Genomic DNA, 25,553 nt, shown 5'->3' with positions numbered 1-25,553 from the left:
GTCTGAAGAACAGTGTATAACTGAGACAGTATATCATTGAGTAATTGATATACTTTCCATTTTTTCTTTTTGCTATAATGAGATTTTTAAATGAGGCAGATTGAATAATATGCCACTCATTTGTTCTTCTATCTTGTACTACAAATGCAATCAGGGCATAATTCTAATTTTAAAACTATATGATACTTTTTTTTTCCAAACATCCTGCAAATGATCGTCAGCTCCTAAAAGAAATTTTTTTCATTATTCATTCACTTGCCATTCCTCAAGAATTTACAAAGTGGTTATGGTCAGTCTCATCTAATATACTAAGTGATGTTTAATAGCTGGAAAACATTCAAGATACTTTCAAGATCATGATGCAGAAAGTAATCCTGTTTGTGCATTTGGGCTTTTGTACATATTCAAAATTAAGAAAATGAAAGTATTTTTAACAATTGCGAAACAGTAGGCATAAGAATTTGATGAAAAACTTCCTGTCATACAGCTTTGAAGTTTGAATGACTATTTCTCTCTGACATGCATCAGTTTTATATAGTACAGAAGCTGAGCAGTTAGCTCTTTCAGATGCAAATGATGAAATATTACTTTTTTTAAAAAAATTCATTTTCAAATAAACATAGTGAAGTTTCATTAATGCTTTGAAACATTCAAATGCCTTTTTTTATTTTTTTAAATGGACTTTAGGAAATACTCTGGTAGTTATAGCACTGATGTAGAAAAATAACCATTTCTGTCATATTAGTCAGTCTCAACCAGAAGAAAAGCTAACACACTGTCAACAATACAAAAAGCTTTGACCCTACAAAACTTATCATTTCAGTTATCATGATCTTGGAAAAAAAAGGAGTGTTTAATTTGCTGACACAAGAAACATCTGGAAAAAGCACTAGGCTACATCAATGCACAATGCTACACTTAAGTCCTTTGTGGCAACTACTCTCATTTTTTTGTATCTTTGTATGTCCTAGAGACACAAATTCTTATGTAAGAATTTTATACAGAGGAGAGGATGATGGAATGAATCTTCTAATCTGCTACATTTATATGAATAGATCTGACAGCTCAGCATGGCTGAAGTAGTTCATGTATGAGCTACAGTCAACCTTAAGAAAAGTGCTACCTCTTCTGATTAATTAATAATTAATCCATTAGTTTTAGAAAATGCAAAGTCTCTTCTACGTGGGAGGGAACACAGTTGACTGGTGGTATGTGATCATCTCATCCTGTCCAAGTCATGGTCCTTATCAGGACAAAGTCACTGAATAAATAAAAATATCTCAGTGCTTGACTTTGAATGATCATCTCTCTTTTCACTCTACATTTCATGTACCCAGCCCACTTAACTCCAAACACTGTACTATTATTCTACTCCTGATTGCAGGGTGTATATATACATACATATACATAAGTATATATATTTACATATATATATACACAGACATACATATATATAAACGCACACTAAATGTAGACATAATAGGCAATCATTGATGAAATTCTCTCATGTAAAGTTATTCGGGAAACATACTTCAAAATTTTCTATTTCATTTCAGTGGAAACGTTTTAGGTATGTTGTTTCTTCACAGAGTCAAGAACATGTGTTTGATTAAGAGTTCTCTGAAATTGAACATAGAGACCTTGATTTCAAAGAAAAATGTGATTTATAATGAGACTACCTTCTCCTATCTCAGCCCAATGATAGATGAGAACCTGTAACATCAAACCTTCCATGGGAGAAGAGAATTATGCAGTCTTGGCACTCACCCCTTTTTCTTTGCCTCCCTTTGGCCAAGGCATCAAAACAAGATCCAGGGAAATCTCTACAGTAATTTTTTGAATGACTCATCCCCTTCACTTCTCCTCTGACAACCTCACCTGGACTAAGGCTGGTGTGGTCTTCTTCTCCTTTTCTGTTCCCTTGTACCACTTTAAAATTCTCCCTCCACAACCTCCTCTGCATCTCAGAAACCTCAGCAACTGGTATTTTACACAATGGTACAGGAACATACCCAGGACTTGAGCTCCTGTCTCCATGCACTGGAGACCCGGGGCAGAGCGCAGGGAAACCTTTGCAAAAGAGCTCTAATGGGGTCCTGAACTTGCAGCAAGAAACCCAAAACAAAGTTTGTGCTATTTTCCACTTGAACTGTTGCTGTCAATATTCGTGAGCTCTGGTTCTGTAGGCAGTTTGGCAGAAGCTGCGATAGTATTCATTGAAAGCATTTAACTTTTTTCCGATTTTAATTGATATAGCTTTCCCTGAGATTTACCACCTGGGTAACATCATGGCTGCTGATTCCCCATGTGTTGCTATCTGCATGCATTTTTTATGCGAGCAACCTCATTAACAAAGCATGTTTTTAGCCATGATTCCTGGGCAAATAGGCTCATTTGGTAATGTTTTGAGCTGTTCTCTTTAATTCCTTAAAATTTGGTAATGTTTTCTCTTTTCAGGCAAGTATGATAGAGGTCAAGAGGTTATAAAGATAGTTAATTTCCTTCCAGTTTATGAAAACATTCAGGTAGGAAAAAGAAATTTGAAAATATGCCAGACAGAAAAGACTGCAGCATGAACTCACCTTGCTGGATACTGCAGATCTACACCAGGCATATATGTTATAAATGCTCCAACCACATTAAAAGTCAGGGAAACTTGTACTTTATGAGACTCCCAAGATGCAAGACTTTAGGAAACTAATACACTTGTTCCAAGCTGTGTGGCAGTGTAAGACTGTTAAAAACATAAGCTAAAAATAAGTTGGAGTTAAGCTTGTATTTAATGCTTCTGATTCATTGGAAGCTGAATCTAATGCAGATCTGGAAAATATTTTCATTTCTCTGGATCTGGTGTCCCACCATATCGCAAAGGGAATGGTACTGAGGTAGCAGAACAAATGTAGAAAAGAAGCACAAAACATTTTATTTAAAAAACAAGTGAATGTTCTCAGGAAATCATGAAGAGACATAAAATAAAAATTGTAATGTTCATTCTCTTGCACAAACTTTCCAGTTCATCAGCCATTTGGCCTTACATTTTCATAGACACAAAGTTTTTTTTCCCCACCTTTAGCTGGAAGTCAGGATGAACATATGCACAGAAAATCTAGTTTTCCATAAGGAGATTGTGGTGTACTTAATGAATTCTATCTGAGTTTCAGAAAAAGGCACATGTATCACTCCACCATACCTCATAGGATATATCTTCTCTGTTAAATGCTTTGCTTTAAAATGCAGATGCCTGTCAGAAACTGAGGATTTTACCCATTAACTTTAAGATTTATTTTATCAAATTGAATTTCACTGGAATTGAGAAAAATCATGTAAACCTACGAGAGACAATATTTCTTCTTACGGTTTAAAAGAAGACCATGACAGGGAGTTTCCATGACAGGGAAACCCAATTAACTTGACAAGAGACTTTAGAGAGAACTCTGTTGGAATACTTCCCTTTGTTCACTCATAGCAGGGAACTTCTGAGCAATTACTGAATTTAGCGTAATTAGAAAGTACACCTATGCACACACACAGTCCAACACACAACAAAAATCTCACTGGTAAAACACAAAGAGCAAACAAAAATAGAAGCAATATTTGCTGACTGTCCTGATTTTCACTGTTGTTTTTTAGCTATAATGAAAGTATATGAAGACTTTTTCCTTTACAAAGAGGGAATCTACAGACACTCACAGAAAGCAGGATCTAAATGGAAAACTCATTCAGTCAAACTCCTTGGGTGAGTGAAACATATTCTTTTACCCTTTTCCTCTGCCAGTCATGAAAGTAGTAAAACGTTAATGACCGGTTTGGAACACAAAGATTTCACTGTCAGAGGTGCAACACTGTTAACGTTCAACATAAGATTGTTGTTTCATTTTCTTGTGTCTGAGAGTACTGGAAAGAGGTATAGACCCACGGTCTTTTAATCTACTCTAACATTTGCTCTAAAACTTTGAATATACTGGTTTATAGAATAAAATGTTTTGCTGAGTATTTACAATATTCCATGTACACATCAAGTACATGATTTCATCCAAACATGCCACCAACCAGAATGCAAAAGGAAACACTGAAAATTTTCAGTGATGTTGTGGTGTAACCTCAGCCAGCAACCAGGATCGCACAGCTGCTCACTCGCTTCCCGCTCCAAGTGGGATGAAGGACAGAACTGGAAAACCAAACAAACCAAAAAACCCCAAAATCAAAACAAAAACTCACGGGTTGAGATAAAAAGAGTTTAATAGGACAGCAAAGGAAGAGAAAATAATAATAATAATATAATATACAAAACAAGTGATGCATAATGCAATTGTTCACCACCCGCGTCACCGATAACCCATTTGTTTCCAAGCAGCCCTATTTGCCCCCGGCCAACTGCAGTTCATGTACTGAGCATGACATATGGTAAGGAAGAGCCTTGGGTCAGCTGTCCTGGCTTTACTCCCTTTGAGCTTCTTGTGTGCCTGGCAGAGCATGGGAAGCTGAAAAGTCCTTGACTACCTGGCAACAACCAAAACTTCATTGTATTTTCAACATTGTTCTCATACTAGATCCAAAACACAGCTACTAGAAAGGAAATTAACACTATATCAGCCAAAATCAGGACAGGTGGTCTCCTAGGTAACAAGCACAGCTCATGGGCATAGCAGTCTGGGCTCTCTGCACCCCAAACAGAAATCAGCTGCTGGGATGCTGCTGATTTTATTTGGCAAGCACAAGAAATACAAAACCAGGACTGAAACTGCTGCAGAAGAATGCATATAACACACTAAGGGATTTCCCCTCAAATGTAGAACAGTGCCACTATATTAAGATGACAAGTATCTTACAATGCATACACTCAAATTACAGAACATGCCAAGGGGTTTTATTCTTTGACATGGAGGGACTATGCAGGGATGAATTTGTTAAATCACTGAGGGAGTAGTTATACAGAGAAATGACTGGAGAGTCTCAAACAAATCTTTTATGGGTCACCTAGAATACCAATAAATGATTCAGGTCTGTGCTAGAAGATTGCTGAGAGTATCTTCAACATGTAGTTCAAGAAGGTAAAGTCATGAAATAAAGCGCATTTTGTGTTTGTGATCTTAGTGAAGATATCTTTGTAAAGGACATGGAAATGCCTATGGCTGTGGATGCCATTGGCTAAGAATGACAAGAGCATGCCTGATAGTGCATAGCAGTGAAGAGAAGCAGGAGACTTATACAAGATCATCCTTGACCCTATACTGTTGCAAAAATACTGACTCAGACTAGCAGAGTAAAAACTCCTGAAATATGCTCATTAGTGAATGTTGTGAAGCAATGAAAGAGAGAAACGGGAATGTTGCATGGAAAAATGGAGGACTGAATTAGGAAAAGATGTTTATGTAGGACAGCCGGTGTGTATGGGTTTATGTCTATGTGCTTAAAATGTATCTGATGGACCATGAGAAACCAGTAAAATTAGACAGGGAAATCTGCAGTGCGATTTGAATACCCCAGTTCCACGGATGAGCTGCTGTAAGGCTGTGAATGCAGGTAATGGGAGGGCTATGAAATATGCTTGGTGCAAGCATCAGGTGGTGACAGCTGTTTCCTAGATGTGCTGCCTCAAATACATGCTGAATAAAGTACAGAGGTGAGTGATTAAGCCAGAATGGCACAGGAGGATGAAGTGGTGGCTGAGGAGGGAGAGAGGAAAAGCACATTAATAATGTGCTGAAGTAGATGATGATTTATATGGGAACTGATAAGCTGTTCAAGGAAAAGAAAGCAGCCCTTAGGCAAGGGACCACTCATGAGCAAAAAACTGAGTGCCTTGACTGAGACCAGCAGTCCCCTGCAGAGTATTGTGTTGAATGGTCGGTGCAAAGCACTGAGTAGGAGAAAAGCCAAGTGGTCTGATATAATGGAGAAGGACATGATAAGTGAAGGTAAAATAAAAAAAATGTATGTTTGAAGAAACCTCACCCTGGTTCAGAGTTTAGAAGTGGGAAACACCTTGCCTACTGACTTTCATTGAACACTGCTGAAGTATCCAACGGATCCAAGACTATAAAGAATTACCCATACTTTTATGTCTAATGCATGTGTTCTGACCTCCAAGGTTGTGCTATACAAAAATATTTACAGAGTTGTCTAACTGTAAAAAATAAATCAAAGTGTGACAAGTTGAAGGCTGTTTGAGCCACGGACTAGGTGTGCTTGAGTTTCCAGCAATGATAAATACCGACATAAAACTGTGATTATGCACCAGGAAGTATAAAACACACTATTTTATATAGATTTTAATGTCTTCAGGATTAAGCTATCACTTTTTCATATAATTCATTAGCTTAAATTAATTTTGCAAATGTAAAATATGTGGCTATTTTCCACTCACATATAGCTTGGGTGTTTCTGTTTTGTTTTGTTTTGTTTTTTTGTTTGTTTTTTAAGCAAAGGATAATGCAAGCTCCTTGACCTAAATTAATAAAAAACTCATTAGTATCTCAATAAAGTTGGATTTCAAATTAAAATATTGATGATTATTTGCATTGTGCTTAACTAAAATGGTTCCTGGAGAGAGAAGAGAGAGAAAAGGAGCAGAGACATGCTCACACATAAGTAAAAAATGCAGCTTTATGTGGATTGATGGTTATTGTAATCTGATTTTTTATTTACAACCCCTTCTGTAAAAGAGATTCAATATTTCTAAAAGGAAACCATAATAATGAATGACTATATTGACTTGATATTTGTAATCTCTTAGAAACATTATTGAGAATGCCTTAAGTTGCCTGTAAATTGTACAACATACAAGGTGCTGGAGTCCTAAAATAGAAATAAATTTTGGTTAAACTTTAAAGAACTATTTGTACAAAACCAGAAATGCACATGTAAACTGCCTTATTGATCTCTGGATCATAAGGAACATTCTGCAACTTGAAATTGCTAGTTATTTTCTGTCATTTGAAGTCTTATTTATAAAATCAGCTCAGATGGGTCTGTCTCCAGTGAGGTACTGTGTGACCCCAGGTTTAAGAAGAGAATCCGAAATGACAGAACAGCATGGAAGCAGGAGAGGAGAATGTGGAACCGCCAGGCAGAGGGCGTTGTGGGTACCAGGCTGGGTTTGATCACAATGTAGTTTGATCACAGTATGGACAGCATAACGGGGCTTTCAGCTATCTGAAGGCAAGACAGACTGACCCCCCTGACATTTAGAGTACGATCTCTCAAGCAGTTTCTGTGTCTTGTATTCCAAAGACAGGGAGGTAAGCAGAAAAATTAACCAAGACCAGGATTCATAATAGCTAAGTTCTGATGTGTGAAAGCTAGATTTCTATGTCTCCGCTAGGCAGCCATTCTTCTCTTTATGTTCCATGGCTATTCATCTGCTTTATCCTAGGCATCCACCTCAAGGTGAGTTGAATCACTTTGTTGGATCTTATTTCTCTTTGCTGACTGTAAAAGATAACGTGGGGATAATATCAGACCTACGTAACTAACATTAAAATGTCTAGGTTAGACTAGATGAATCCCACTTGTAATGGTACCATAAAGTAGCTTAAACAGCAAAATGACTATCTAGCTGGTACATAATATTTACAGTAAGACAGTATCTTTAGAATGTATTGCACATGAATATTTGTGTGTATGTGAACACACACACGGATTTATGTGTACATACACATACAATTGCAACTCATAACGATACCAGAATGAAAGCAAGCTAAAGGGGCACAATGAAACTGCCAATGGAAAGTGGGAATAAGGAAGATAATTGGTCAGACTTTGGTAATTTTCACTTTTTCAGCTGTACTCTATTATTTTAAGAAGACTAATGACTGAAAACTGACATGCGAAACTGTCACCTTTATCTCAGCTTCTCTTAATAATAAAAGCAGACTGAATTCACATCAAAGATGTACTTGGTAGCAGATTTCTCTCTCAGATCTATATATTCAAACTACAGATGCTGAACAAACCTGTCAAGTCTATTTTATAGCAGATTCTCTCTAGAAGTGATGCATCCTTTTTAAAAAACTTATTTTTCTTCTACTCCTCTGGCTTTCTTAGTTCCACCTAGGAAAAGATGACAGATGAGAAATGTAGTTTCCACAGGGAAAGAAAACATGAGGATTATTTCTTGATGGTGTAAAGATGCTGAAGTCTGTTCAGCATAGAGAAAGTACATTGGCTTGAATAGCTATGGTTCTGGTTCAAGAATCTCTCTTTTCAAAGTCAAGCATAGTGAAGTAAAGTATTTGTCATTGACATTTGCAGACTATTCCAATAAATCTTCTCTCAGAATCTTTCCTCTGCATCACTTCAGCTGCAATATCTGACTCACACCCTCACTCACAACTCTGCATCTGCTGATCCCCTGACACTGAAAAATTCAGAAGGGCCCCAAAAGCCCAAGTCTTTGGCTATAATCAGATCTATGGATTGCCACTGTAAGGCTTGGGGGGGACAAGAATAATTTTATTAAAGCCTTAGATACTGTTTAATGAACAAGATAGTTTTTCAGGTGTTCAGAAGGTGCTCAGAATGACAAAGGACTTTCACACAGTGACATTGAGAGATGTACATTAACTGGAGGCACATTTCCCCTCTATTTTTATCAGTGATTCACTGGAAGCTTTAAATTCAATAGTTCAGTAAAATAAATAACATTGAAACATCTCTTCCCTGAAAAAAAATTGATTGTATGTTTCTTAACGCAAAACAACCCCATATTAATGGAGACAAAATTGACATGTGAGGCAAAAACGTGTGTTTTATTGTAATGTTGAGGGGATAGCCAGGCAGAACAACAGCACTCTAAGATTTAATATACAACTAAATGACTACTTGTGCAAAGTCCAAAGGTTAAAAAAATTACACCAGTGATTTCTGCTACTGACATCCCAGGTTTTGGCTTTGAAGACACTGTTTTTCTCTTCCTTTTTGTCTTCAATTGTCCTCACTCAAGCTTAGACTCAGAATAATAATAACAAAGTAACATCTTAAACCACGAAAAGTCATGACACAAATTATTTTCTTCCTGACTAAAGAAGCCTTGGGTTGAGTTCACTTTTTCTTTCACAGGATAAAAATCTACCTCATTATTGTCAGACAATCAACATCAGGTATTACAGTTTTAAAATTAAACAGCAACACCCCAAAATATTTTACAGCAAAGAAAAATACGTCAGAAGATCACAAGGAAAAGATACACATAGTATGATGATTCATGCAGTTAAAATCATGAGACCATCTCCCACATAATTCATTGTAGTAGAGTTGTGGGGATGATTTAACTATTTATTCACTGATAATTTGACTCATCTCTCATCTGTCATCTCAAAAGTACAAGAAAAACTAGTTTCAAATTCTAGCAACCATTTTCTAAGTTTTGTCTCACACTAGTCAGTGACTCCAACATTCTTATTAATAAAATATAAGAAAAGACAAGAACTAAACATTCATCTAATTGAGTAGATGAAAATCCTGGTCTTCAAAAAGTACTAGTATTTTGTGTTACAACACCAAGAATAGGACATAACCTATGATAGCTGTAAGTTTTTTGTCTGGTAGCATTATGACAGTTAAACAATCAAGTCCAGGGAAGAAAGTGAGATGAAAAGTTTTAGAGCACATGTATTTCTGTCCCACTACCTTTTTGTCTGGAGAAGGAGGTATTTTGAGTGTTTTATGAAAGCAGAACTTGGGTATTAAAATAAATCAGGTCAAGATGAAAGGTACTGAATAATCTTTGTATCCTGTTGCTGTGTATATAGGAAGACAGTATTTTTGCCCAAGAGATTTCATAGTTTGTTTTGCTAGTGTGGTGACAGCAAATTTGCAATGCCTACGTAGAAAACATAGTATTAGAGAGACAAATTAGTCCAGCTTGTTAGCACTGTTTGTGGTCAGCACTTAGGTAGAATGAATTATCTTCAGGAGGTATCCCCCTCTCTTGATAGCTGGGAGTGATTCTTTTCCTAATTCAAATATCTCAGTTCCTGAAAGCCGAATTGGATGAATTTGGACTTCATCAAATCTTGTTTGATCACCAGCATTTTTTTTTCAAAGATGGAAAGGGTCAGAAATCTCTCATGAAATGTCTAACTATGAAAACCCCATGGTTTATGTGCCCTGACAGCCAAGAGCTCAAACCACATCCTAGGGTCCATCAAACACAGCATAACCAGCCAGCCAGAAGAGCTCATTATCCTGCTTTATTATCCTGCTGTATTCAGCATTGGTGTGGCCTCACCTTGAGCACTGTGTGCAGTTCTGAGTCCCACAATTTAAGAAGGATGTGAAGGCCCTTGAATGCGTCCACAAAGCAACAAAGTTGGAAAAAGGGCTGTAAGGAGTGTCCTGTGAGGAGTGGTTGACGACTTTGGGTCAGCCTGGAGAAGAGGAAGCTAAGAGGCAACCTCATTGCTCTCTAGAGCTTCCTGAGGAGAGGAAGTGGAGAGGCAGGTGCTAAACTCTTTTCCCTAGCATCCCGTGGCAGGACGTGTGGGAATGCTTCAGAGCTGTGCCAGGGGAGCATTTCTTTACCAATAGGGGGTCAAACACTGGAACAGGCTTCCCAGAGAGGTGTTGGTGCCCCAAGCCTATCAGTGTTTAAGACAGGGGATTTGGACAATGCCCTTAACAACACTATTTAGTTTTTGGTCAGCCCTGAACTGATCACGCAGTTGAAGTAGATGATCATTGTAGGTCCCTTCCAGCTGAAATATTCTATTCTGAGTTTTAGTCGTGGTTGTGTTGGTTGACTCATTTGACTTGAAGATCCTTGTGAATGCAGAAGTTAAGTGAAATGAAAATATTTGAAAAACAAAACAAAGCAAACAAACAAAACAACAAATCTTAAAAGTAGAACACACATTTCCTTTATACATCCTCTATGCATGCTACTTTTTAACAAATTCATTGCTTCTGTCTGTGAAGGCAGGATGTAATACAATTGTATCTTTAATGTACCCCGCCTCTAGAAAGACAGGAAGGAGCCCTGTGGTAGATGCCCCATCCCTGGAGACATTCCAGGCCAGGCTGGATGGAGGTCTGAGCAACCTGATCTAGGTGAAGATGTCCCTGCTCATGGCAGGGGGGGTTTGGACTAGGTGACCTTAGAAGGTATCTTCTAACCCAAACTATTCTATGATTCTATGAACCATTGCAAATAAACAAACAAATTTGAGACAAACCTTAGCTTTATTCCTGTAAATGTGGGAGTTTTGCCAGGGACATCAGTGAATCAAACATTCAAACTACAAACTGTGTATCTTCAAACTGCAACTGTAAGTTCAATTGGTTGAAAAAAAAAAAAGTTGCAGGAGGGATTTTAAAATTGCATTTTGCTGTCTGGATATTTTTGATTGGTAAACGGGGACTGCTAGTATTTGAGAAGAGTCTGTTCTAGATATAAATTTTTGAATGGCAAAAATTGGAAAGATGTTGCATAATGCTGATTCCTAGAGCCCTGGTGTTCAGTAAACAGTTTAATTCCTCAGTTAACACAGAGCACTGACTTCTACTAACATCAACAGATCTGCAGGAATTAATACCTTGAGATGTGAGATCTATCATCCTTCTTTCCTCTCAAGACCTTATTCCATTTTAGTTGACACCTTCATCATTAAGGAGTTAGATTGTATAATATTATGTAGCACAATCTTCAGATATCTTTTCTGTTTGCTTTTAACAGCATTTTACCTATAAGCTTGAATGTAAGCACACTAGAATCTAGTTTCTGTTCTCTTACAAAACACCTAAGTTTTGAAGCCACTGCTGATAACCCTTTTTGTTGTGTTAGATTGTATTTCTAGCTTTTTTAGTGGTTTATTCAATTATATTTAATTATCAATTACTATATTTTTTTTCTGAAAATTTTCTTTATACTTCTCTTGTGAAGGCCACCTCCACTATAGCTGATACAGTTTCTTGAAAAAGAAACTAGGAAATGTTCAAACAAAACCAATTTCCATTCTATGGAAGAGTACTGAAACAGTTTCCGTGTTCTAGTTTTTTAACTGTCAGGCAATGTTGTGCATTCAAGGGCCTACTTCGGCAGAATTAATATCAAGGGGAAGTCATTACTGAAAAGGACAAGCAAATTGCCTCTACTATATAAAACTGGACACAAAATATGAAAATTATTTTATGGAAGCGCACAAGTACTCATCCTTTTATCTAAAAGTGCACCAGAATTCTCCTTGCAGAGTCACTTGGAGCTAGTTCGCCTTGAGTAAATGGAAATACCTTGCTTACTTTTTCTCCTGAAGGGGACTGAATGCAGTTTAGTGAAATTACTCCTTTTTATTCAAGGTTATTTTTGATTGGAGACGATGAGGGTTTCTTTTGGAGATGCTAAGCAGTGTATTTCTCACAAATATTTTTATTAGACAGAAAAAAACCTTTTAAAAGTAGTTTTCATTAACTGATAGGCAGACTTTTTCATTAATGATTCCTTTAAATTTTTTTTTTTTTTTTCCTAATAAAAATGGAAATTTTGGAAAGGGTAAGGTTGAAAACTTTTCCTAAAAATATCAAAGGTGGAGACATTAATTGCCTGAAGCTTTGTAAAAATAACCCTAATAGATTTCCTGTCTCTGTGAGTAATGAGGTTCAGCATCTGTTTGATTTTGAAATGTCATTCATTTGGAGTAAATATCAGGTTGGAATAATCACAAAATCAAGAGACAAAAAAGTGCTATTATAATATTTTGGTCGTCTTCCAGAAAACGTAATATTGTTCTGTAATGGATGTTATCCAAGAATGTGTCAAGTCACTTTTAAGTCTCTGTTGTTTCCACTTGGGAACTAATTCCACTGGGATTAAATTCATTGCTGGGATAATTTTTCTCGATGTTTTCTTTCCTGGACCTCTTTGCCCTGTTCTATCTATAGACTAAATATACAGCACGTAATTTTCTCTTTCTGCTTGGTGTTTGAGGCCTACACACATCTACAATTATAGTGTTTATGCATTTCAACATATTCTTCTCTCAATTCATCACACAAATACTTGGTATTGTTGCTTTTTTATTCCTAGCAGTAATTTACCAGATTTAGTGTAGTGCTCTAATCATGCACTGTATTATTCTTTACTCAAAACATGCATGTCTTTGCCTACTTTTAATCACAGTATCACAGTATCACAGTATGTTTGGGATTGGAAGGGACCTCAAAAGATCATCTAGTCCAATCCCCCTGCTGGAGCAGGAACGCCTAGGTGAGGTCGCACAGGAATGTGTCCAGGCGGGCTTTGAATGTCTCCAGGGAAGGAGACTCCACAACCTCCCTGGGTAGCCTGTTCCAGTGCTCTGTTACCCTCACTGAGAAGAAGTTCTTTCTCAAATTTAAGTGGAACCTCTTGTGTTCCAGCTTGATCCCATTGCCCCTTGTCCTATCATTGTTTGCCACTGAGAAGAGCCTGACTCCATCCTCGTGGCACTCACCCTTTATATATTTATAAACATTAATAAGGTCACCCCTCAGTCTCCTCTTCTCCAAACTAAAGAGCCCCAGCTCCCTCAGCCTTTCTTCATAAGGGAGGTGCTCCACTCCCTTAATCATCTTTGTTGCCCTACGCTGGACCCTCTCCAGCAGTTCCCTGTCCTTCTTGAACTGAGGGGCCCAGAACTGGACACAATATTCCAGATGGGGTCTCACCAGGGTGGAGTAGAGGGGAAGGAGGACCTCTCTCGATCTACTGACCACCCCCCTTGTAATACACCCAAGGATGCCATTAGCTTTCCTGGCCACAAGGGCACAGTGCTGGCTCATGGTCATCCTGCTGTCCACCAGGACCCCCAGGTCCCTTTCCCCTACACTGTTCTCTAATAGGTCATTCCCCAACCTATACTGGAACCTGGGGTTGTTCCTGCCCAGATGCAGGACTCTACACTTTCCCTTGTTAAATTCCATCAAGTTATCCCCCGCCCAACTCTCCAGCCTGTCCAGGTCCCGCTGGATGGAGGCACAGCCTTCTGGCGTGTCAGCCACTCCTCCCAGCTTAGTGTCATCAGCAAACTTGCTGACAGTACACTCAATTCCCTCGTCTAAATCGTTAATGAACATATTCAATAATATTGGCCCCAGTACTGACCCCTGAGGCACTCCACTAGATACTGGCCTCCAACTGGACTCCGCACCATTGACCATCACTCTCTGGCTTCTCTCTTTAAGCCAGTTTACAACCTACCTCACTACTCTATTGTCTACACCACACCTCCTCAATTTAGCTGTGAGGATGCTGTGAGAGACTGTGTCAAAGGCTTTACTGAAGTCAAGGTAAATCACATCCACCACTCTGCCATCATCCATCCACCTTGTTACATTCTCATAAAAGGCTATGAGGTTGGTCAAGCACGACTTACCCTTGGTAAAGCCATGCTGACTGCCCTTAATGACCCTCTTATCCCTGATGTGCCTTGAGATGGCACCAAGGATAAGCTGTTCCATTACTTTCCCAGGGACAGAGGTGAGGCTGACTGGTCTATAATTACCCGGGTCCTCCTTCTTGCCCTTTTTAAAGACTGGAGTGACATTTGCTTTCCTCCAATCCTCGGGCACCTCTCCCGTTTCCCAAGACTTGGCAAAAATGGAGAGCTGTCTAGCAATGACTTCAGCCAGCTCCCTCAGCACCTGTGGATGCATCCCATCTGGACCCATGGATTTATGGACGTCCAGACTACTTAATTGTTCCCTAACCCAGTCCTCATTGACTAAAGCAAACTCCTCCATTAACCTGGCTTCATCCGGGGTCTCAGGGGTACAGGGTTCCCCATCTCTTTAGGTTTTCTTTCTAATGTTTTACCATACCTAAGCAGACTCTATGTCTAAAAGCAGACTCCATGTCTAATTTCCCACTATCATGTCTATTATCTTGGCCTTAGTTTCTGTGGAAACACTGGAAATCTCTGATTACCTTCGACGAGGTCATTATGTCTTTGGTCAGGAACATATAGTTTGGAGAGGTCAACTTTAGGAAAAGTTGGTAATGACTACGTTGACTGTGTGAACTACAATTTCTGAGGAACAAGAAACATCAGAGAAAGAAAAAACTGTTAGGGGAGATACAATATTGACTGTATTAAAGAATTTATATCAGCTAACAACTCTGAAGGTGTTGTAGTAATTTAATGAAGTAGTTACAATAATTTATTAATTCCCATTGATTCTAACTTATGATCAAAATATTGATACCTCTCATATTCATGAATAGATTCCCATTTCTTTAAAGCTTACTTTCTGAAAGCAGATAATGGCAACAGGATTTGCTCTTCTACTAAATCATTTTCACTTAAAGTGTTCAGCACAGATGGGTTATGTTCCATGATTAAGACTTCAAGGCACAGCTGTTTCACATGAAAAAATAACTGGTGTCATTTTCCTTTCCAATCTTTTGGTCCCTAAACCAGCTCTTGCTCCAAGACATAAGGGACCATAAAATACATTCCAGATTAATTTAACAACCTTTTTAGCAGAAAACATTTCTGGTTTAATCTTGTTCAACCAAACTGTACCATTTATGGTTTTGTGCTATATTGTGAAAAAATTATATGTATCAGAACTGTAATTTCCATGTTGTTTATTATGATAACTTTACCCTATTTTCTAAAGTATCTGATTTTCTCCCTGATGGTTTAAGATGGACAGAATTCAAGTTCTTCAGCCTGTAATGTCTTAATTCACCTCATAATTTATTCTGAAATTATGTGTTACAGTTGTGTAGTTCTGGAAACTAATACATTCTACTGTTTGCTGATTCCCATTCTAACACTTTGTTCACTGTATATTTCCTAATAATTTTCAGTCTTCTCCTTTGCACATCTCATGTTTCAGTAGGCAAATGATAATATCAGGATTCAATCTGAAATTCAGGCATGAGTGATGTGCTTGATTTCCCAATTCTCATCACAGAGATGGTGATCTTGTCAACAAAGTCAGTGGAGACTGGAGGGCAACTTGTGGATCCATTAGATGCCCCCACACAAATATTTGGTCCTACCAGAAGTGTGAAGAACTTACCACTTACCAGCATCTGCAAAAGGACGTGGATGTCTCATAGGCCCACTGTCACATCTGCCAGAAACACACGGATGTCTGAGGCACCCTAAGGCATATCAGGTAGCCCCAGACACCTGCATTTAGGCAAGTGAATGGATCCAAATATACTCTGCTACAGTGGGACACATACATTTAGATATCTTAATCTTGAACTAAATGCCACAGTGTTTTACTCTCAGGAAAAAGAAAAAATAATTCTAATTCCAGTTCTGACATTAACATTTGCATTAAGGATTATTATGCCAATGTACTGCTTAAATCTCAGAAGAGATCAGCAAAACAGTAATACACTGTATTACCTACGTTTTTAAAAATATTGTAAAGGAACCATTACATATTCTATCATATTCTATTTTTCCACAGTATATACTCAAAGCAAAAATGTGCACTGATTAATAACATGCTTGTACTATTGGTGCCTTTCATAATCTGTACAGATCTTTCACTTTCCCGTGACAGAATTGGGTGGTATGGATTTCAAATTTAAACCACAATGGCTTAATTAGCTCCTTCAGGATTATACTTCTAGTTACTCAATTTTATTTTAATTTTGATTTAGAAGAGTTTGAGGGACCAGTCAACACTTTCTCTGAGTTGCTACTCTCCAGTGAGAATGATCTGGAGTGCTATCAGTTTTCACCGTTGCTATTAATAACATACCAGGTTACTTTTTACTCCCATAGTGTCTTCCATTAGGGCTCCTTTTTAATTTATTCGTGAATAAGCTTTTGCAACTAATGACTATTTTAAAATATGAAATAAATAAAGAAGTGAAATTGCAAAAATTACCCAGATTCAGAAAGAGATATTTGTACAGAGTCCTGTCTAAGCAGAAAAGCATGCAGGACGTGAACTCTTAAGAAACAAGACATTTCTGAATTGTTGAAATAAGATGCCATTGAGTTTCCATTCAGCATAGTGGATTTCTAAGAGTTTTAGAAGGTTAACATTTTCCCTGAATTTGTTTTTAGATTACTAAATGTTATCTGATTATTTTAACAAATTCCTCTCAGCTTTTGTTCGTATTTCAAGGAATAGTACTTACAGGAGCAAGTAAAACAACAATTAAAATGAAAGCTGAATTTAATAGTATTTATTTATATTGTATATTTCTTTATCACTCAGAAAATTCACCCTCAGATGCCTGGCTTAGCAACAGAAAGGATATTTAGAGATTTATTTTTTTCTGAGGTATCTAAAAAATTAAGCTTGAAGAGGAAACTCTGCTTGGACGCTGCAACACATTTGATAGGTGTAACTGAAGGATACACTGCGGAATGAATTTAATCCATCAGGAAGGCTGAAATCATGAAAACTACTGAAGTATAACTTTATAGGCAGGAAAAGGGAAAAAAAAGAGAAATGGCAAAGATCAAATGAAATACTTACGCTGAGAAATCTATTTTAGAAAACTGAGATATCTATCTTAGAAAATATGTCCTCCTTTTCTAAAGACATTACTGCAAAAATACTTTCCACTTAGGAGTTTTTTGAAATAATTGCTTCCTCTATAGAAGGTATATTAGCATGAATAGCCAAGAAATCCGCAGAAATGTTCTTGATGGAGCTGGCATTCATTCCCAGAGACAAGATGTCAAATCAAACTGGTATGTGGCTTCAAATACTACATTATTGTGTTTCCATCACAGCTGAATACTTTTTCGGACTGAGAAAAGAATGTTAGCCTGGGAGAAATGGGAATCAGTGAATCGCAGCCAGTTTTTTGAATAAGCCTGAGCAAACTGTGCCAGGTTTTAGGAAAGTCTTGGTAAACAGGGCGAGGACCTCATGCCACAGTTTCTGCCAGTAAAGGACAGCATCTATGGAGATGACACTCCACCCACCTTTTTTGCTAAGTCCTGCTCCTGATTCATGCACTAACCCTAAGACTGGTTTTGATCAGTAAACAGTAAATCAACCTCATTGTCTGCTCTTTAGACTGTAGTCGTTAAAAGAATTGGGAAAATCACTTACACCATCAAAATCTATTAGCATACTTAGTTAGTTAGCTGTTACACAAAATCTATACGTTGAATAAAAATGTAATAATTCATAGAACTGTAGACTAACTGAGGTTGGAAGTTGTTTGGTTCACCTCTCTGTGACTTAAATTGGCAGGGCCATCTTAGATCAAGTCGTTTGTATCATTGAATACTTTAGATTAGAAGGAATCTCTGAAGGTCATCTAATTTAATTGCCCAACTCAAAGCAGAACCACCTTCATAGTTAAGGGTCATGGGGTTTCTCAGGTGGTATTTTGGATATTTCTGAGGACACATATTCCACAACCTCTAACTTGAGCAGTGCCTTACCAGTCTTGATGTACAATGCTTTTTTTCCCTATGTCCAACTGCAATTTGCCTTGTTGAAAACTGTGATTGTCATCTTCTGTCAGCTGTGCATGTATCAGGACAGTCACAGTATCACACAGTATCACAGTATGTTTGGGATTGGAAGGGACCTCAAAAGATCATCTAGTCCAATCCCCCTGCTGGAGCAGGAACGCCTAGGTGAGGTCGCACAGGAATGTGTCCAGGCGGGCTTTGAATGTCTCCAGGAAAGGAGACTCCACAACCTCCCTGGGTAGCCTGTTCCAGTGCTCTGTTACCCTCACTGAGAAGAAGTTCTTTCTCAAATTTAAGTGGAACCTCTTGTGTTCCAGCTTGATCCCATTGCCCCTTGTCCTATCATTGTTTGCCACTGAGAAGAGCCTGACTCCATCCTCGTGGCACTCACCCTTTATATATTTATAAACATTAATAAGGTCACCCCTCAGTCTCCTCTTCTCCAAACTAAAGAGCCCCAGCTCCCTCAGCCTTTCTTCATAAGGGAGATGTTCCACTCCCTTAATCATCTTTGTTGCCCTACGCTGGACCCTCTCCAGCAGTTCCCTGTCCTTCTTGAACCGAGGGGCCCAGAACTGGACACAATATTCCAGATGGGGTCTCACCAGGGCGGAGTAGAGGGGAAGGAGGACCTCTCTCGATCTGCTGACCACCCCCCTTGTAATACATCCAAGGATGCCATTAGCCTTCCTGGCCACAAGGGCACAGTGCTGGCTCATGGTCTTCCTGTTGTCCACCAGGACCCCCAGGTCCCTTTCCCCTACACTGTTCTCTAATAGGTCATTCCCCAACCTATACTGGAACCTGGGGTTGTTCCTGCCCAGATGCAGGACTCTACACTTTCCCTTGTTAAATTCCATCAGGTTATCCCCCGCCCAACTCTCCAGCCTGTCCAGGTCCCGCTGGATGGAGGCACAGCCTTCTGGCGTGTCAGCCACTCCTCCCAGCTTAGTGTCATCAGCAAACTTGCTGATGGTACACTCAATTCCCTCGTCTAAATCATTAATGAATATATTGAATAATATTGGCCCCAGTACTGACCCCTGAGGCACTCCACTAGATACAGGCCTCCAACTGGACTCCGCACCATTGACTACCACTCTCTGGCTTCTCTCTTTAAGCCAGTTTACAACCCACCTCACTACTCTATTGTCTACACCACACCTCCTCAATTTAGCTGTGAGGATGCTGTGGGAGACTGTGTCAAAGGCTTTACTGAAGTCAAGGTAGACCACATCCACCGCTCTGCCATCATCCATCCACCTTGTTACATTCTCATAAAAGGCTATGAGGTTGGTCAAGCATGACTTACCCTTGGTAAAGCCATGCTGACTGCCCCTAATGACCCTCTTATCCCTGATGTGCCTTGAGATGACACCAAGGATAAGCTGTTCCATTACTTTCCCAGGGACAGAGGTGAGGCTGACTGGTCTATTGTTAACCGGCTTCTCCTTCTTGCCCTTTTTAAAGACTGGAGTGACATTTGCTTTCCTCCAATCCTCGGGCATCTCTCCCGTTTCCCAAGACTTGGCAAAAATGATGGATAGCGGTCTAGCAATGACTTCAGCCAGCTCCCTCAGCACCTGCGGATGCATCCCATCTGGACCCATGGATTTATGGACGTCCAGACTACTTAATTGTTCCCTAACCCAGTCCTCATCGACTAAAGCAAACTCCTCCATTAACCTGGCTTCATCCGGGGTCTCAGGGGTACAGGGTTCCCCAGGACATCCTCCAGCGGAGTAGACAGAGACAAAGAAGGCATTCAGCAATTCTGCCTTCTCTGTGTCTTCTGCCACCAGGGCACCCACCTCATTCATCAGTGGGCCTACATTGCCTCTGGTATTAGTTTTATCTGCTATGTATTTGAAAAAGTTCTTCTTGCTGTCCTTGACCCCTCTCGCCAGCTGTAATTCTAAGGAGGCCTTGGCTACCCTAGCTGCCTTCCTGCATCCTCTAACAGCAGCCTCATATTCCTCCCAAGTGGCCAGTCCCTGCTTCCATGACCTGTAAACTCGCCTCTTCTGCTTGAGCATACCCAACAGATCCCTATTCAACCACGCAGGCCTTCTGGCTCCCTTCCTCGACTTCTTACGTGTGGGGATGCTCTGATCCTGAGCATGGAAGAAGCAATCTCTGAATGCAATCCAGCTCTCTTGGGCCCCTTTTCCTTCAAGCAGTCTTGCCCATGGGATTTCCCCTAGCAATTGCTTGAAAAGGCCGAAATTAGCCCTGCCAAAGTCCAGGGTTGCAATTCTACTTGCTATTCTGTTCCTGCCACACGAGATGCTGAACTCCACCATCTCGTGGTCACTGCAACCCAGGCAGCCCTCGACCTTTACTGCTTCAACCAGACCCTCTTTGTTAGTGAGGATGAGATCCAGCAGTGCACCTCTCCTGGTCGGCTCCTCCACCATCTGCATGAGGAAGTTATCATCAATGCACTGGAGGAACCTCCTGGACTGTGGCTGGCTGGCTGAATGGTCCTTCCAGCAAACATGAGGGAAGTTAAAATCACCCACAACAACCAGGGCCTGTGACTGTGAGGCCACTCTCAGTCTTTTGTATCATGTCTATGCTCTCCCTTTGTAAAACAGAAGACAACAAATAGATCTCTGGGGAGCCACCTCTCCTGAGAGCTCAACAAGGCCAGCTGCCCCAGCCTCTCCTTGTACGTCATGTGCTCCAGACCCCAAACATCTCAGTGGACTCCTGTGGGTCTTGTTTCAGCCTGTTAATGCCTTTCCTGTATGGTGAAGCCCAAAATTGGGCACAGGGCTCTGGATGTAGAATGGCAGGTCCTGAATACAGGGGATTAGTTGCTTTTCTTGACCTGCTGGCGGCACTTTTGCATACTTCAATTTAATGTATTTCAATTTAGAGTATTTGGATGAATGCCTGTGGGCATGGATTACTGAGTAAACAGCTCTTCTTTCTAAACTGTAAGATAAAATGCATATGTCAAGTACTTCTTTTTGTATCTGGAATAAAACCTAGGAATTTAAATTTGTGGATATGTTATAGCTAAGGATAAAAAAGGATCCTTTTCGTTCTAGTTCCTAACTTTTCTTCCATTTAGAAACACTTCTGAGAATCAATTTGTATCAGTGGATAAAACCAGAATTTGACTTTTTTTTTTTTTTCCCCCATGAAAATAACATATGTTAGAAAAAGAATTAATCACAGAAATATGAGTCTGCAGGAACTGGTCATCACCCTGCTCAAACGAGTGGGAGAGAGAATGCGTAGTAATGAATGCAGGAATACACGAATATAAATTAAAGGCATTTTTCATCTGCCTTTAAGACTGATGTAAATATTGGACTTTCACACTACAGCTGATATATTTTTTTTACTAAAACAGTAATGAGAAAAGAAGTAAATCTGAATTTAATGTGAATTCAGATAACCTACTATATACATATACATAAATATTTCAATTATGATCATGAGACACTGTATCTGAAAAAATATTTGGCAAATAAATGGCAAAGATTATTAATAACCTCCGAATTTTCGCTTGGTAATTCGAAGAAAAAGCATCATGAAGTCTTTTTAAAAAACAGCAGTTACGTTCAATTGGCATTATGACCAACATTGCTTTTATGATTCCTTGTATTTAATAAGCAGTAGCTATAATCTGTGCTTGCAGCTGAAATACAGACTTGACCTCTCTCCTAGTCACCACTTTGTCTTGCTTTTTTAACTTTGGCAGGACGAGCAGGTATTTCACACACATTAGAGTTTGCTGTTAACCAAGGAGAGCTGATGTCACCATGGCTGTTCAAATTTTTTTACAGACATAGCACAAAATTTCCCTATTCACACTGTGGGCTTTCTCATATTTTTGCTGTTTGTCTTCCAAAGTGAACAGAGCACTGCAAATACAGATCAAACATGTGGTGTTGTATCATACAACAACATACACTGATACACCTATAAACACCCTGTCAATGGCATTTTGTACATCCTAGGATTAACTTTTTATACTGTGGAGAAACCTCTAAAAGTTCACATATTTAGTTTTCTGTTTATTTGTGCTCTTTCATTGGCACCCAAGCATCTGTGAATAGCAACTAGACAAGCATTCATTGTATACATGCAAAACAAGACACAGCTCTTTAAGCAATCAATAGACATACCATATATACCTAGCTACCTAAGTAATGTGTGCAGAGCAGCTTTTGTTCATTGAACTACATCCAGATGATGGTCTTGAACCACTTGTGCTCTTATACGTTCAAAGTGAAGATTAACAGAGCACTGTGCAGTTCAGCTGTAACTACACAATTATGAAAGTCTTATCACCTGGCAAGCAGGGGCAATCTCTTCTGTGATTTCATGGATATTGCCACAACATTCAGCATGTCCTCAAAGATGTCAAAGAAACATCAGGTAAGTTTATAGATCATCCCCCACACTGTGCACTAAAACAGATTAGGTTGTCAGAAATTTAATTTGAGCTGAGAAAAGCTGGGAATGTTTTCAGTTCCAACTCACCAGCTATTTTGGTAAAGGTGTTAGATGAGATCTTTAACAAAAGCGTTCCTAGAGATCTTCAGCTCAGCTGAAGAAATGTGTTCACATTAATTTCAAAACTCCTACACAGTTCAGTTCAGTTCATCTGGCAAGTTCTCTAGAGGAGATATTCTGTAAAGGAAAGCAGGTTTTTACAATGACAAACCAAAATGACACTTGTGTTAAGGTTTTGCAATCTCTAATGGCAATTTGGCTTATGGCTAGCAGGATACTTATCTTCATTTTAATCATTAGCAAAATTTGTTATTTAAACATGGAAACATCTGTCAGTCATGCTTTGGTCTGGCCCTGGTATTAGAACAACTAAGACAAGCTTGCTTTTCTTTTTCTTTGTTTAAAGCTACAAAATGTGAACACAGGTATCAGACGTCTCACTAGTACCATTTCTTGCAACAGGTGGGGAGCATTAGCTGACAAAAATGGACAGAAACAGAAATTCTGGGTAAGTGAATCTCTAGCACTGTGTTTTGAGGCAGAAGTAAAAATCTCTGCTAAACAGATTATCTCAGAAAAACTTCTTTCTTTTCATTCACTCTGTGTCTATTTTTTTACTCCACCTTAAATTCTCCTCCATAATTCTGTCCCCTTTCTGGCAACTTTTGTCATGCTGACCCTTGAACTACAGCATCACCTACCTTAATTTCAAAGCCTGCTTCATCTAATCTCCCACCTATATCAGGTTTTGTTGATACATTGTCTTTTCTGTCTCAAATCTTATTCAGATTCTCAACTGTTACTCACATTTCCCATGAAGACTCAGTTCTTTTTGATGCCTGAAAATAAGACTCAATAAAAGTAATCAATATTCTCCATTAAAGCATTTGGAAAAGAAAAGCTATCTGTTTAAACTGTGTTGGCAAATGCTATCCAGCTATCAGGAAAAAAAAATAACAAAAACATTGGCTTTCAGCCATTGATAAGAAGTTAGATTTTATCACTTTGATTATGATTAACAGCTCATCTCATTATTCCTGTGTTCAGCAGAAGGTAATTTGGAGTTTATATAGCTGATGACAGGGCTTATGGTAGGTAGTTTCACTGACATCTAGGGCAAAACTTCTACTGACTTCATTAGAAACTAAATTGCTCAATATGTCAATAGCTACCTGAATGAAATCTAATTTATTAAAAGTCAGCTTTTTCATATCTTGGGTCTCTCTTTAACAGATTAGTCGTAAATGGAATTTTGACCGTTGTTGTTTCAATGACTACTTTCTCCAGCCATTAGTTGAATTATCTAATGATTTCTGCTTCCATTTATCAAACTGTCTTGTAGAAATAGTATTCCATTTTTATTAACCCTGATTTTGGTACTGAAAGTTTGATCAAAACAAAAAGGTACCAATTAGTAGAAATCAGAAAAAGATGCATTGTAGTTCTTAGTGCATCAAATCTGAGAAACTGTTTCTTAAAAAGGAAACTAATGCAAAAGATTCATTTTGCATTTTACAAGCTGCATTTTTAAATACTAATTAAAAATGAAATTTGATATTTTTTTCCTTTTTTTTTTTTTTTTCTTTAGATTGCTGCAAATTCCTGGGGAAAATCTTGGGGAGAAAATGGCTATTTTAGGATTCTACGTGGACAAAATGAGTGTGATATTGAGAAGCTAATTTTAGCTACTTCGGGACAGCCATAGTCTTCTACTCTAATTTTCTTGTACCATATGTTGCATTATGTATCTGTTCTTTCCATTGTTGTATATTGAGTCTTTCTAGAGATATAAAAATGTATTCTCTGTAAGCTACCTTTCTCTCTGTTATGACTCATTAGGACTTCCTGACTCAAACACACCACAGCCACCACAACACTCTCAGATCCCAGCTGGAGCAAACACTCCTTTATACTAATAGCAAGTTGTACCCAGGACAAATGAAAACATTTGTGTCTCACAGAGCAGAAAGTTCCCTCCTCTGTTATTTACATCTCACCACTATTTTGTTGTGTTACTAATGGTTGATTCAACAGTACCTGAAATAAATGGAATTACTTTATTAGCATTAATCTCTTTATAATACATACACTAGTCACCAATCACTTTAGAAATATTATATGTTCTTCCATACAAAATTGCCTCAGACAGCTCATGGTCATACTGGATAAAAGATTCCAAAGAAATGTAAGTAGAGTTCTGACCCTGTTAGAGAATAATTATTTCCTAGCCTAGGTTAGATAAGTTGTATCTACATATTATGATCTCTTCCAGGAAATTAATTTTTTACTAGTAGATAGCACAAAGTCGCATTTAGAATAACACAAACGTTACTTGCAGTGAAACTGAAAATTCCTATTCCCACAACCACAATTAAAATGTATAATTTTAATAATTTGTTTAATTAAACATTAAAAAAAGAAAAAAAAAATGTAATTTCTCCTCAATAAAGTCTACACTAGACTGATTCCTGAACTGCTTGCCTTCTACTTGCTGTTTGACCTGAGAACAGGTGTGTGCTACCATTTCCAAAAGTCTGTTTCTATTGCACAATGGAGAAAGACAGAAAAGACATTTTGTTGTTTGCCTCTACTGATGTATCTGTAGTCCAAGCATGGTTCCTAGTGATGGCCAGCAGGATTGTTGGGGCAGATGAGATGCCCAGAGCTTCTTTCACTCCTACGGCTCCCAATGAT

General features: G+C 38.6%; 1 protein-coding gene across 4 annotated transcripts in view; it reads left to right on the top strand.

Moving 5' to 3' along the window:
- Positions 1 to 25,324, top strand: part of TINAG (tubulointerstitial nephritis antigen) — a 51,972-nt gene extending 26,648 nt beyond the window's left edge. Inside the window, exons 9-11 of one of the 4 annotated variants that reach the window (XM_065835079.2) lie at positions 3,631 to 3,736; positions 23,322 to 23,367; positions 24,448 to 25,324. In XM_065835079.2, the coding sequence (XP_065691151.2) occupies positions 3,631 to 3,736; positions 23,322 to 23,367; positions 24,448 to 24,564 (269 nt within the window). In that variant the 3' untranslated portion in view covers positions 24,565 to 25,324. Of the gene's footprint in view, positions 1 to 3,630; positions 3,737 to 4,354; positions 6,287 to 15,894; positions 17,129 to 23,265; positions 23,294 to 23,321; positions 23,368 to 24,447 lie in introns of those variants that run through there. The other 3 variants (XM_071806978.1, XM_071806976.1, XM_071806977.1) reach the window with 3 other exon arrangements.
- The last annotated feature ends 229 nt before the right edge of the window (positions 25,325 to 25,553 follow it).

The sequence above is a fragment of the Patagioenas fasciata genome, chromosome 3 (genome assembly GCF_037038585.1).
Source record: "Patagioenas fasciata isolate bPatFas1 chromosome 3, bPatFas1.hap1, whole genome shotgun sequence".
Taxonomy (NCBI): Eukaryota; Metazoa; Chordata; class Aves; order Columbiformes; family Columbidae; genus Patagioenas; species Patagioenas fasciata.
Note: the sequence above shows the minus strand (reverse complement) of the source record. Positions and strands in the feature narration are given on the sequence as shown.